The following is a 15066-nucleotide window of genomic DNA, read 5'->3' on the forward strand; positions in this document are numbered from 1 at the left end:
GAAAAGATAAGAAGCACTTAAAAGGCCAAGAGGTCATAATGTACAATGCAAAACTTTTGTCTGCTTACTTCTGTTGAATAATACGTTCAACGGCTCACCAGTCTACACCCTGCATTTTCAAATAAGTGATAGAATTATTCACACCACCTACACCCCGACCAGTCTTTCTAGAGTTGAGAAAACATTGACCAGAGTGCAAACAGGAATAATATACACTTTTGTTGCTTTGAAAAGGTTTAGAAATTAAGACTCTTAATAAAGCTAAATATAACCTTTAAAAATCACTGGTTCAAGTAATAAAAATAGTAATGACAATGGTTTGTATGTATCAAAATTTATTTGCAAATATTCTCTTTTTCAAATAGTGTCAAATGGTTTTACCATTAAAAAAATCTAAAAGACACTTAGTAAATCATTAATTTTTTTCAAGCAATCATGACATGTTCCTTTCAGATATGTCATCATTCCCAAAGGCACAATCAAGGTGCAATCTTTCCAAAGTTTCCAGTCTTTGTCAACTAAGTAATATCCTTGGCCTCTTGAACAGTCTGTGAACTCTGAAGAAATAAACTGAGAAACTAAAATAAGTGACCCAGCACCCAGACTTAGAAAGTGTAGCTCTTTTAGTCTTTCTTAAAGCAACAAATAATCATTTCTGAGCTATGAAAGTTTCAGAGTAAAATCAAGCAGTAAGTGTTCCTGAAACAAAGCAAAAAACCACATGCACAAAATGACTTTTAGAGTAGTGCATTCCACATAAAGACTTCATAAACTCAAACTTATTTTGAGGTTCTTCAAAGATTTGGTGAACATAGCTATTCTAATTGTTAAATTGAAACTGTCATTTTCTATAGGATTCTAAAGGCTGGGTCATATAACCAGCCAAGGAATTCAAAGCTAAATACAGCCTAATGTCCAGAAACTTGAAAATAAATTACCTTGGTTTTTGAAAGAATGGGGGCAGCTCGATCCAGCAACATTTCCACCACCTGCTCATGGCCACTCCTTGCCCCACAGTGCAGCGGCGTCAGACCATCCTGTTGAACCAAGGCAACATCATTAGATTTGACAGTAAGTTATATAAATGCAGTATATTTCTTCAAGATCCAGCATGGCATCCTACATGCTGTGGACCAATGGGCTTCCAACGTTTGCTCACAAATCTCATAAAATAATTTCATAATTTTAAGTTGAGAACTACATTTTTTTCATAAGCTTAAGTAGTTGCAAAGTATGTAATTTCCCATGAGTTTGAATACTGACATTTAAATATAAGACTGTCCCACTACTCTTTTGACTATCCAATGGAATCTAAACACTGTAAGTAATTCAATGCTCACCATTTAAAAAAACACATGAATATACTTTTATAATAAGGATTTGTAATAGGAATTTTACATTGGTCCTTTCTCCTCTTGCATTTCTATTGCCATTCCATTTCCCACATGTAATTTCATAATTTTATCTTAATATAATGTAATTTTATGCTTGAGTATTTTTTTTTTTTTTTTGAGACAGAGTCTCACTCTGTTTCCCAGGCTGGAGTTCAGTGGCCTCATCATAGCTCACTGCAACCCCCACCTCTTGGACTCAAGTGATCCTCCTACCTCGGCTTCCCAAAGTGCTAGGATTATAGGTGTGAGCCACCATGCCTGGTTGCTCAAGTGTTTTTTATATTTCCCTGCCATGAACTTGTTCAAGTTTAAATTTAAGAAAGATTTAAAGATTTCCTGAAAATACCAGGCTCTAAGTATCAAAAATAAATCTCCTGATTGGGATTATCATTATAATTATTCAAACATAACTGATCAAAACAACAAAAATATATAAAAATGTGATTCAATAAAAATAATCAAAAATTTCTCTTTTAGTGAGATGTATTTTCTTCCCACAACTAGTTTAGGTATCTGCTAATGAATATTAGTTATTGCTAGAATGAGACAGGGCTCAGCATCAATACTAGCCCTAATTTTTGTTTTTATAGATGTTAGTGCTGAGAAATCTTGTTTGCTAAAGTAGATAGACTTTTGTTACAGTGAGGTCACTAATTCACCAAACTCCTGAATTCTATGTCAAAAATCACTTAATCCTTCACCCAAAATTCTTTTTAATGATCCATCATAGGCCAATTTATTAATTAGGCCCTTCATTTTTGTTGGCAGCAATGGATTTATCTGATCATTAGAGTTATATACTTCTCAACAGGATACCAATATTTTGAATTCTCCCTTTTGTTGCCTACCCTTCTGGGATTTTGTGTGGATAAGAGAGTGTTAGGCCTTTCTTGATAGTAGGAGGGAAGGACTATGCGTTGAAGGATGGATGGAAAAAGGATACTGAGCAGGAAGTTGAGGAAGTAGAAAGTTACTCACTTAAAACTATCTAAGTGATCCCAAATGGTTTGGAGACATTTTCACACACACACTGGTTTATGAGTTCCCCAACTTGAAGATCCCTGAAACTGATAATACCTACTCTCAGGATAATCACATTTAAAAATACATCAAAATTTGATTCAGTATATTTAAATAACTTTCTAGATTGGGTGAGCAAATCTTGAAAGTAAGCCTAATTATTCTAGTGTATAAGCAATAAGATGTAACCCTATTTCTAAACTACTAGCCAAATCTCAATAGTATTAAAATTCATTAATAGTGAACTTTGAATTGCAAACAATACATGACCTGATTTGAACATTTTTTGAGTATGTTTAAATCTTTTGCCTTTCATGTTGATTTAAAGCATCTGCTTTTATAAACCAAAGTAAAGCAATCTTTCAAGTGGAAACAGCATTTTGCTAAGAAAATAAAATAAAGAAATAGATTTAAAAAAAAAACACCATGAAGTCCAAAGCTCTTCTTGATAATGTAAAGCCTGAAAACATCTGAAGGAGAAATAATACAATAATTACATCCACCTTCCACCACAAAAAAAATTTCACACAGACTGCGGTACAGTAATTGTCTTTTATGAACTAAAAGGTCAAAATTGTTTCTTTCATTTTCTCTTAAGTAGACTCTAAGATGTAAGAGATGATGAAACATGTAGACATCTTCAAATTGTGATTATACAGAAAATAATTATTTTCATTTATCCTTGAAAATTTTCTTCCTCAAAGTAAAGTGCAACATACTGAATGCAAAGTAGCAACGTGTTTGACTAAGAGCAAAACCTGTCTCAACCACTGACTCCTTAATCCTTTGAAGTATACTGTTCCTTCTTACACATACATTTTTTGTTGATTTCACCTTTTTTGAAAGTTTTAATTATGAAAAATTTTAAACATATTTCAGACTAAATTAGACAGAAGAGTGTAATGAATTTCTAGGTACCTAATTCAAATTCAACAATTGCTGCCTCATGGTCAATCATGATTTATCTATATTGTGATCTTTTCCCTTTTCTTGTGTTATTTTGAAACAAATCCAAGACATCATATCATTTTATCCTCAAAATGACCTTCATTTTATAAATGGAGACTCTAAGTAAGGTTCAAAGAGGTGAAATTACTCATTCAAGGCTGTACAGGACAAATTCAGAGCTAGGCTAGACCTATGAGAGCTGACTAGAGAAGACAATTTTGGGAGGTATTGGGAGGGGTTATTAAGACAGAACTCCTATGTTCAAGCTTTCAGTCAGTCTTAGCCTTCTTTTAGCTATATTCCGAAGCTACTATGTCTCCTTTCTGGTGTTTATTAAACACATGTAGAACCTAGAGAGTCAGTACAGAAAGGTGACATTTTTCACCAGTGGAAGAGCTGTGAAGTGCTGTTGTTCCAGCCATTGTTCCTTTAATCACCTTGCTTCAGAGAGAAAGCTAGTTTCTCCAGGGCAAAACTCATCAGTTCTGGCTGAACTGCAAAGAGCTACCAGAAGCACAGCTATCTCAACTGTGGTTCCTGAGAACCTGCAGTATTTTTAGCACTAATTTCAAGTGTCTGTCTCCTTTGGATCCTCTACAAATTCACACTTGCACTTTTCAAAGGTGTGTGGCTCTTCAAAGAGCCAAAATCCCTGCAGGAGGGATCTCTCATCAGGAAGCTGCACAAGATGTCACTACTGCCCCGCTGCACAGGCAGTGCTGGCCCAGCTGCTGGGACAGTGACAGGTCAGTGGAAAACTCGTGCCGAGAGTAAACGTAAGATCTTTAATTAGCATCACAGTTTTTAGAGAGGCTGATCCACAGTGGGACTGAAAAGTATCTGCCATTTAACGATTCACACTTAATTCAGTTAAAAAAAATTAAAAAAAAAACAAAAAAGAAAGAAGAAAATTAGCAGGCATTGACTATACTTCCTATTTTGGGGTAAAAAAAATTTAAATTTTGAACTAATTTCTTTGGCTCTGAAGCTGGTGTGGCTCATCACTGACTTTGCTGAAGCAGAGCTCTGATTACAATATCCCTGTGTTCAGAAAGACCTTCCATAGCTGTCTCCCACTTCTCAGCCAAATCTAAATTCTTCAGGTTAGCATTAAAAGTCTTCTAAGATCAGTCCCTGCTGCACTTGGTTCAACTTGGCCTCTTCCTATTCCCTTCACTTCTACTCCAGTTAACAAACTGTCTGCAGCTTCTGGGAAGTGTCTCTCATTTTCTAGTTTCTCTGTCTTGTGCATGCCACTTCATGTACCTGGGGGTTCCTTTCCCACTTTCTCCAAGATCCAAATCCGGATCGTTTTACAGCACAGCGCTTCTTTGAAGCCTTTCCCCAAACTAAATGTAACCTTTCTATCTTCAAGACTTCTGTCTTATTTTCTGCACCTCTTTTGGGGGACCTATAACTTTTTATCTAGTATTTTAGTTATTTGTGGGCACACACTGTCATTTCAATTAGTGACAAAGACTCTCTTTTTCTTGACCTCACGCTCATCAGGCTTCTCTGAATTCTCTTCTCATCTAGGTCCTGGATTTTGGGCTTCCATGTGTTAGTCTCTGCTTAGCAAGAATCTGATCATCTGAATAAATTCTTTATCTCTCCCCCTCTATATCTTATCACCCTTCCACAATAATCCTGTCAAGTCAGTTTAGCCAGAATGTCTCTTACCCCCAATGTTTCCTCTTAGCAATTTTCCACCCACTCACCCTCACCTTGCTTCATGGCTATAAATTCCCACCTTTCCTTGCTGTATTCAGAATTACGCCACATCTCTCTACTACAAAACTCCAATGTAGTAGCCTCCCTTGGATAAATTCTGTCTTACTGTCCTTTTGACAAGTGTCACAAATAATATTTTCTTTAACGCTAGTTTATCTCTGAGAACAAGGTTAACAGTTGGAGGGTTAAGTGAATCTCACAGAGACGGTAACTCCGTACTATGTCCATGAAAATTGCTTAAAAAAAATTACTAAGTAAATGAATGAATGGAATGAGTGAATGAATGAATGAGTTTTCAGGCTAGTCATTTAAAAACGTTTTCTAGCTAGTTCGTTAAAAATTCCTTTCCTTGTTATCCTTTTTAAGAGTAGACTCATTTTGTCTACTTCAGAAGCACTATTACAATGCCTTATTTTTCCAGAAAAATAAAATTCTCAATAGGATAAATTGGGATTAGATTTAAGAATGTGACTGAGTCTCTTAGCTCTCAAAATTTGCTCCAAATGAGACTTTTCCTTTTTCTAAGTCAGAATGCTAGAAGCCTAATAAAAGAGCTATTATCGATATTGTGCTTTGCAACATAGCAGTGAACTGGTGTACTCCTTTCCCTAAAATTAGAGCAAAGCTTTTATTCAATGCAAAATATGGATTCTTACTTGCTTTCAACCCCTAGAAATGTACAATTAATGTATAGTGTCACTTAGAATGGGTCCTGGACCAAAAAAGCAGTTTTCATCTGCATATAACAGTGTTGACTTCCAGTTGAAAAATGCTAGGCAAGGGCAATTTTGGGGGATCAAGGGAGGCTGCCTCAACAAGTCAACATATGCAGTCGGACACGAGAGAAGGAAAGAGGGATGCTGAGTTGCCATAGTAACATTACGGGAGGGAAATGAAATTGTATGGGGTTAGTAATTTTTTTTCCAATTCCCTTGACTGTCAAAGCACTGACATAATGAACAAGTTTCCCTCAGGCAGCATTCTGAAGCAACATAAACTGGCTAGTCCAGATCTCATATTTCATTTCAGTGACAGTAATCTTATTAGTGAAGTGGGGACTGCATGTCACTGGCTGGACAGAATGCTCTGCTAGCTTAAGAGCAAAACCTTGTACACACAAAGGTCAAAAAGGCTTACTTTCAAGTTTGATTTTTTCTGAAAAGCATGAAGCAGGACAAAGGCATCACACCTAGGAATATGAACCCAGAATACTTCCTTAACAGGTTGAATTTGCTCAAAGTCAATAATGGAGTGACACAAATTCATGACTTGGCAAATATTTTCAAGAGAGATATATTTATTGTGATTTGTGTCCTCTAGGTCCCTTTCTTTCTTCTTCCTAAGCAAAAAATTCACTCTAGAGAAGAAAAAGGAAGTCAAGCAGGGAGAACTCTGCAGATATCTCGTGGGTGTGAAACAGAATGTAATAATGTTTAATTAAAAACTGAAAACAATGAAAGAAAATGTAGCTAGTGCTCAGGAGAAGAGTTATGATGATGGTACTAAGGGGCCTCAACTATAGGCTAATGGCAAAGGTATTCTTGTATCAGTACTTTCACTTAAAACTCTGACTGTATCCTCATTTTGTGAAAATTAAACTAAAATAAGGTAAAATCCTTCTGTGTTCTCCCTGCTTGGAAAACTGCAGCCTTCTTTCTGAGACTACAACACACCCTTATGTTATTTGTGTTGTGTTTTTCCACTCTGTTCTTTGTCCCTCCTTTCTTGTCTTCCCTGGAGTTGAGTACTATTTAGTATTCTGATCATGGAATCATCATACTTATCACTGACTATCTCCTCCCCTGGCATTTTAGCTAAATCTTTTTTCAAGAGGCAGCTGTCCTAAGAATGACAATATGTATCTTTAACTTGTTACAGTCTAAATAATGTTATATTAGTCATTATATTATTATACAGTAATGATATTAATATTACATATATTACATATTGAATATTATACCACTTCATGTATGAGAATTATACAATATTATGATTCTATTTACACTATTAGTTTTATCTTTTGTGCTACATATTTTATTTCTATGTGTATTAGAGACCTCACAATAGATTGGTATTTTTGTTTAAACAATTGATTTTTAAAGAACTCAAGAAAAGAAAAATAGACTTTAATATTATCAACATATTTATTACTTTTAATTCTTTTTTTTCCTTTATTGTAGATTCAAATTTCCACCTGGTATCATTTCCTTTAAATGGAAGAAATTCCTTTAGTATTTTAGTCAGCATAGGCCTGATGGTAACAAAATTATGTTGGCTTTTACTTGTCTGAAACTGTCTATTTTGCTTTTACTATGTCAATTTCTTTTTACTAGATATAAATTCTAGATTGACAAATATTTTTAATTTAGCTCTTTAAAGATGTTCCATTGTCTTTGGCCTCCAATGTTTCTGATAAGAAGTCAGATAACACTTGTATGGTTGCTTTCTCATTCGTGATATGTCTTCTCTCTGGTTGCTTGAAATTGTTTTCTATTTTTGCTTTTTAGCAGTTTCAGTATGATGTGCCTCTGTGTGGTTTCCTTTGTATTTATCCCTTTTGGGGGTATTCTAAGGTTCCTTGATCAGGGGACTGCAGTTTACATGATCCAATTTGGAAATAAATATGTACGTTTTATGCTCCATTCTACTTCTCCTTTGGTCCTTAGACTCCATTGTATGGATTTAGTCAACCTGTTATTCCACAGGTTTCTGACATGGTATATCTGATTTTTCACCTTTTTTTCTTTCTGTGCTTCAGTATGGATGATTTCTATGACTTGTGTTCAAATCCACCACTTTTTCTTCCTTTGTATTCAACCTGCTGTTTATCCCATCCAGTGAATTTTTTATATTTCAGATATTGTGTCTTTCAATTCTAGGATTTCCATCTGGTTCTTTAAAAAAATAGTTTCCTTATTTCTCCTGAAATTCCTCCTTTCTTCACCCATTATACCTATCTTTTCCTACAGATTAATATATTTACCATAGTTGTTTTAAATTTTGCTAATTCCAACAGCTAAGTCATCTATGGATCTGTTTCTATTATCTAATTTTTCTTTTGACTATAGGTCACATTTTCCAGTTGACTTTGCTTAGCAATTTTTAAAGTACATATTGGATATTGTGAGTGATATCGAGTCTGGAATTTGTAGCAGCTTGGTTTTGTCCAGAATTTATGATTTTATCAGCAGAAGGCTTAATCCAATGCAAGGTACTCCAACATTACTTGAAGCCATACATTTGACTAAAACTAAAATATGGGGTCTGTACACACTACACCATCTTATTTTGTGTTTATTTCTATCATATACCACTTTGTGAATATTTCTTCTACGAATACATAATAGAATTCTTGACTTTTCAGTTGGTACATACTGAGTAACCTATTATATATGATTTCAAATATGCAAAGATGATTTTCATATAGTTCTTATATGTTACATGTTTAAAAAATTCAAATATTCACAATTAAAAAACAATAATAATTTATTTATTTACTTAATCATTCCTTTGAGGAAGGAGGAAATTAAAGTTGCTTGTAGTTGATTAACCATAGAGTACTTGTGTGCCTAATGGATATCAAGCTATTTAAAAGAAATTGTATTACCAACATATATCAAGGAAAAATAGGAGAAAAAGTAGATTACTTTCTGACCGCCAGCACTTGGTACCACATAGCAATTAACTGTCCTGAGCCTGCTTTGTAGATTAAACAGGCAAATAACATTTACTTTTATATCTCTAATTTGGCAAAGAAAATGAGGTCTGTAGTATAATATAAAATCACTGGGAGAGGGGGAAAAATAAAACAAAAGGTGCTCCTTCCATGGTTTCAGAACTCTTTGCAACTGCAAAAACACATTCTTTCCTTCAAAGAGAACTCCTCATGTTTTGAAAGCTAAGAATATTTCATGATTACTTGTCCTTCTTTTAATCAGAGCAATTAATCTGTAATATTTTTGACATAAAAATGAAAAAAAATCAATATGTTTTTGTATGACATGAAGAAACATTTTCAAATTACTCTCGATGTAGAAACTCAGTCTTTTGCATTATTTCAAATGCTCCTGTTAACATGCCTATCTTAGAACTCCAAGGAAGAAGTATCGTTTTGGAATTTTCTCTTTGGGAGACACTACTTTATGACTTTGAAATGGCTACTATTTTCTTCAAGGATGTATTAACACTTTTAACCAAGGCAATCACACTTTTGGAAATATAATGAAAAGCAAAAGTCAATATCAGTATTTCTTTTTTCTTAGTATTTAACCTGAGAAACAGAGCCAGCTGCATTTCTGGGAAAGCACAGGCTAAAATTATAGAATATCCAAGTGTCTCTTGACACTTTTCCAGATAGTAAGAATTTAACAACTGACAGATTGGAAGTATTTTGAAAACCCTTCATCTACCTGTGCATAAATACCTCTTTATTCTTATAAATGACTTGGATGCCATTAACTTTAGGGAGAAAAATGACATTACCACAAGACCAGTCTAAAGTCAAGTAAATTAAGACTTTTTGACCAATGTAACATTAAGGAGTGGAGCGTATCTTATTTCAATATATGTAGCAAATAATTTTTGAGCATTTAGTATGTGCCAAGAAGTGTTTTAAGTATGCTAAGTGCTACAGATACTAAGATGAACATGTGTCAAGGTATAGCTTTGCATGTAATGTCGCAGTAATGGGATTCTATGAGGATGGGGGCAGTGGCACCTTGTGAGGAAGGCTGGAAGTTGGGAGGGGCACAGTTAGAGTAGCACTCTGGGAATCAGAGTATTGCTATTATTGACTCCACCTGGAACTCTGCATCTTCTCTAAAGCACTAAATACAAGCACAGCTGCCTTTATTCTTAGATGGAGAGGAGTCAGTGAAAAGAGAGAACTGGAGCCTTAAAAGGTTCTGATTTAGGGTCCATACTGAGTCTCTAACTGGGCTTTGAACTGATGCAAAGGCAAATGAAAATGACAAGAGACGGTCTACTGCAAAGTATCTTCCTTCAACATGTGCCAAATATTCATTCTGGCTTTGAAGAGAGCAAGAATTCAGTGGAAAGAAATCTGAGCAAAGCATTTGAGTCTATAAAGAAACAAGGCTGTTACGATCTTGTTGAAAAAACAAACAAACTTCCTAAATCATTTTAAAATTAGAATGCTGCCGATAGACCAGATTGGAAAATTTGCCTTGACAGGTGTTCCTATTTTAGCACATTTCCCACCATTACTACAGAGATACACTACATACTTAACACTTGGCCATCCATAGGAGCATGAGTTAACAAGCCAGTTGAAAACAGTCAGCATTATGGGGCTGGGGAAATAGGAAAAGCTTTGTTGAAATGAGCTAAATAGAAACATGAAGGCTCTGTGATTCATCAGATCCTAGCTAAACTTCTCCAGGAAGATTCATGCACAATCATCTTGACTTTTACAGTAACTAATTATTCTTAAAGTTACACTATCCACTGCCTTCCAGCTGAGATGGTGAGATCATGGGGAACAACTCCCTAGCCGTCCTGGGAAGGAAAAGATTCAAGAGGGTGAACTTTGCTCAGGGCACAGTCTACCATTTTCCAGGCACGCATAAGACTGGAGATCAGGCACTAGAGTAAAACTGAATTCACTCTCATTCCACTTTTCCAGCTGATAAGATCTCGCTCAGATCTTACCTAAATTACTCTGAACACAACTCAGGTTTACTTCCTTGAATGAAAGGGCCCTAAGAGTCTTCTCTGAAAGCGAATCTTCTACTAAGTCAGCAGCCCGTGCAGGGCACAGAGCAATGGGGAAGAGGTCCTTTACAGTGCTTGCCTTGGAGATGTTTTCCTGTCTGTAAATACGGGAGACGGGTGTGCAGCACGTCAGATTTGTTAGATGCAAACAAGGCACCCACAGCAGTAAGTACTTGGTAGGAGGTCGATGGGTAGATAACAATATCTATTTTCTCAAGTGCTATAGGATTGGGTAGTTAAAACTTGTCATTCTACTTTCTTATTTTTAGGCTTGTCCCTGTGGCTTTCTGACATTTTAGCCAGCTCCCTCCCTTCCACCCACACACCCAATCACTACTTCACCATTTCAGCAAGAGAGAAGGGAAGCTTTGATGAGGAGAATACGACACAGTTTACATATTTTGGGTATGTACTATGATTTTTTTCCATTCAGCCTGCCAGGAATTTCATCTATGCACAATTGACACCCTTCCCCCCACCCACTCCATGCAGGACAACAGCAAAAGAATGGAATGCTTTTCTGTTCTCTGGTCCTCCACGTCTTTCCTTCACATTCACACAGCGTGGGAGAAAAGCCAATCCAAGTCAAAACTGAATGGAAGGTAAAAAGGAGTCCACATCTGGGCTGAAAATAATACAGGCCTCAGAACAGGGAGGCAAAGTGGTACAGAAAGCAAGTTGCATACCAGATTTTGCCTATGTACATTATTTCCTATCTTTAATACTTTATCCAGAAGAATTTGTATGTTTTCTCCTGGCCCACCCCAGTGATACTCTATGTCCCCTAAAGATGGGACCTGAATTTCCTGTGTATCCTTTCCTTTTCCCACTGTATCAAATACAGCATGTTAAGTGTGATAAATGATGCCAAATGACTGACATGCAATTTTTTAAAGATAGGGTCTTGCTCTGTCGCCAGGGCTGGAGTGCAGTGGCCCCATCCTAGCTCACTGTGACCTTGACCTCCTGGGCTCAAGTGATCCTCTTGCCTCAGCCCCCTGAGTAGCTGGAACTGCAGGTGTGCGCCACCATGCCTGGATAACTATTTTTTTGGGTAGAGACAGAGTCTTGCTATGTTGTCCAGGCTGGTCTTGAACTCCTGGCCTCGAGCAATCCTTCTGCCTTGGCTTCCCAAAGCGCTGGGATTATAGGCATGAGCCACTGCACCCAGCTGACAAGTAATTTTGCTGTTCTAGTGACTGAAGACTATGTCAAGAGAAAGAGAAATAAGGTAATTTGCAATCCACGTGCCAACTAAAACCCCAGCTGGAGATCTAAGGATCTCTTCAAGCTTTTCTTCTGCCCTTGGCTTCGTAACTCTCATTTCCCTTGACAAAGATTCCCTCTATTTACAAATGATCCCTTGTCTCCACACAATAATGACATAAACAGTGCATCTCTATTTTTTATTCCTTACAACCTCTTTAGCCTATGCTGAGCAGAAGACCTGTGCCATTTAAAGCAATGGTTCTAGCATTCTTACATACTTGCTTCTTACTGGAATGGTGCAAAGTCAGTTCAATGGGACCTCTATTCAATTTACCTCCCCAGTCAGACAGTGCTTTAGGGGTCAGCCTTCATCTTCCTTCACTTTTCCTTGCTAGAAACCTTGTTTCTTTTAAGGCACATACACAGTTTTCAGGTTCAATAATCATCAAGAAAAAGAAGTCTGGGTCTCCTGCCAAATCTCTATGGCTGGACTGTCCTAGGGTCAGGGTACAGAAGACAAACTAGCCCACCTGCTTCATGAGGACAGGGAAGGTATCATCTTGTCTTGCTCTTTCACCTGCTATGTCTGGCCCATAGTAGACACTCAATAATCATTTATTGATTGAGTCAATAAATGCAATGAATAATAAATGAGACAGTAAATCAAAGCATTACAGAAATCAATGTGAGATTACTAGGCTAGTCTTAGAAACATGGAGATGAGAATCCTTGGAAGGAGGAAGCACAGGATTGTAGAAGGTACAATCACAAGACAGGGAAATTATCTAAAACCCTCAGACAGGTGGATGTTTATGGTGAGGTCACCTCTTTATTAGACTGACTCTTGCTCAGACCTCATAACACACACATGAAATGCTGAAAAAGAAAATCCTTGGTTAGAAGTTTAATACTAATTGGGGCTCTGAGATATACTGTCAATGGCTGGCATTTATTTCTGGCTGGCACAGTTTCCAAACATTATCTTGATCACGGCAATAATCCTACAAGGTGGCCATTAATTTTCCTTGTTTGCAGATAGAGAAATTATAAGCAGAAAGGTTAAATAGCCTACCTAAGTCAATTAGCTATGTGCACAATCTGTATTCAAACAAGATTTGAAGTCTCAATTCTTTTTCCTACCCACAATGCATCACACCAGATAGGCAACATGCCATAAACTCCTAGCTAGGCAGATTTGTGGGTTTAAATTAAAAAAAAAAACATTAATTGTGGTAAAATATACATAAATTTTACCCTTACAACCTTTTTTTTTTTTTGAGACACAGTCTGACTCTATTGCCCATGCTAGAGTGCCATGACATCAGCCTAGCTCACAGCAACCTCAAACTCCTGGGCTCAAGACATCCTCCTGCCTCAGCCTCCCAAGTAGCTGGGACTACAGGCATGTGCCACCATGCCCAGCTAATTTTTTTTTCTATATATATTTTTAGCTGTCCAGATCATTTCTTTCTATTTTTAGTAGAGACAGGGTCTTGCTCTTGCTCAGGCTGGTCTCGAACGCCTGACCTCGAGTGATCCTCCTGCCTCAGCCTCCCAGAGTGCTAGGATTACAGGCGTGAGCCACTGCGCCCGGCCTTACAACCATTTTTAAGTGTACACTTTAGTAGTGTTAACTATATTCACACTGTTGTGTAACAAATCTCTAGAACTTTTTTATCTTGCAAAACTGAAACTCTATACCTAAATAACAACTCCCCATTTCCCCTTCCTCTAGCCAATGGCAACCACCATTCTACTTTCTGGTCACGATTTTCACTACTCTAGACATCTCATGTAAGTGGAATCACATGGTATTTGTTCTTTTGCGACTGGCTTATTTCACTCAGCATAATGTCCTCAAGATGCATCCATGTCCTATATGTGACAAGATTTCTTTCTTTTTTAAGGCTGAATAATATTCCATTGTATGTATATACCACATTTTTTAATTTATTTATTTGTTGATGGGCATTTGGGCTGTTTCCACATCTTGGCTGTTATGAATAATGCTGCAATGAATATGGAAGTGCAGATATTTCTTCAACATACTGATTTCAATTCCTTTGGAACTGATGTTGTTGGATGATACAGTAGTTCTATTTTTAATTTTTTGAGCAACCTCTATACCATTTTTCAGAGTGGCCACAACATTTTTCATTCCTACCAGCAGTGCACAAGGGTAGACAGATTTGTTTTTAAATAGAATAACTGTCGGTTGTAATATCAAACTTACTGAATAGCTCAACTTGCAGAGTTTAACTCAGTGAAAACTCTAGATCTTAGACCTTGTTTTTATAATTAAACCCAGCACTGTTTAAACATGTATTAAATATATACATATATGTATAAATGTATATATATTCATGGCCTGGACAAAAGCCCAAAAATATATAATATGGTCATCCCTTTTTTTTTTTTTCAGAGATGGGGTCTCACTGTATTGCCCAGGCTGGAGTGCAGTGGCTATTCACAGGGGCAATCACAGCACACTCTAGCCCTGAACCCCTGGGCTCAAGTGATCATCCTGTCTTAGCCTGCTGAGTAGCTGGGACTACAGGTATACACCAGCATGCCCAGCCCATCTTAAGAAGAATAAATGTAGCAGTCATTTTCCAAGAGACTACAATAAATGAAACAAAAATAAAGCCATTTTTGAACCAGTTCAAAGGTATTCAGAGAAGTATTCCTATTTGCTGAAAATAAGTATAAGCATGTATGTAAGTTATATTCTTACCCTGGTTTTGGCATCGATTTTAGCTCCTCGATCAAGCAATAGTTTTACCATATTTGCATTGCCTCTTTTTGATGCAACATGCAAAGGAGTGATGTCATTCTGTGGAAGAAAAAAAAAAAAGTTTTAGTATCCTTGGTTTAACCAAAGCATTGCCTCCTAAACTTCTCCCATTATACCCCTGTTCTTCTTCTTTCTAAACATCCTTTATGAACAGTTATGCTTCCCAACATTTCTCTTTGACAGTAATTTTCTTCAGAAGAAGACTCAAAAAAGGGATTAATTTTAAGGGAGACAGGC

The 15066-nt window shown here is 36.7% G+C and overlaps 1 protein-coding gene across 4 annotated transcripts in view; it reads right to left on the minus strand.

Moving 5' to 3' along the window:
* Positions 1-15066, minus strand: part of ANK3 (ankyrin 3) — a 618703-nt gene that overhangs the window by 158845 nt on the left and 444792 nt on the right. For all 4 annotated transcript variants that reach the window (XM_045568777.1, XM_045568776.1, XM_045568774.1 and 1 more), the window contains exons 9-10: positions 14770-14868; positions 939-1037 (exon numbers count right to left, since the gene is read on the minus strand). In XM_045568777.1, coding sequence (XP_045424733.1) covers positions 939-1037; positions 14770-14868 — 198 coding nt within the window. The remainder of the gene's footprint in view (positions 1-938; positions 1038-14769; positions 14869-15066) is intronic.

The sequence above is a fragment of the Lemur catta genome, chromosome 14, assembly GCF_020740605.2.
Source record: "Lemur catta isolate mLemCat1 chromosome 14, mLemCat1.pri, whole genome shotgun sequence".
In the NCBI taxonomy this organism is placed as follows: domain Eukaryota; kingdom Metazoa; phylum Chordata; class Mammalia; order Primates; family Lemuridae; genus Lemur; species Lemur catta.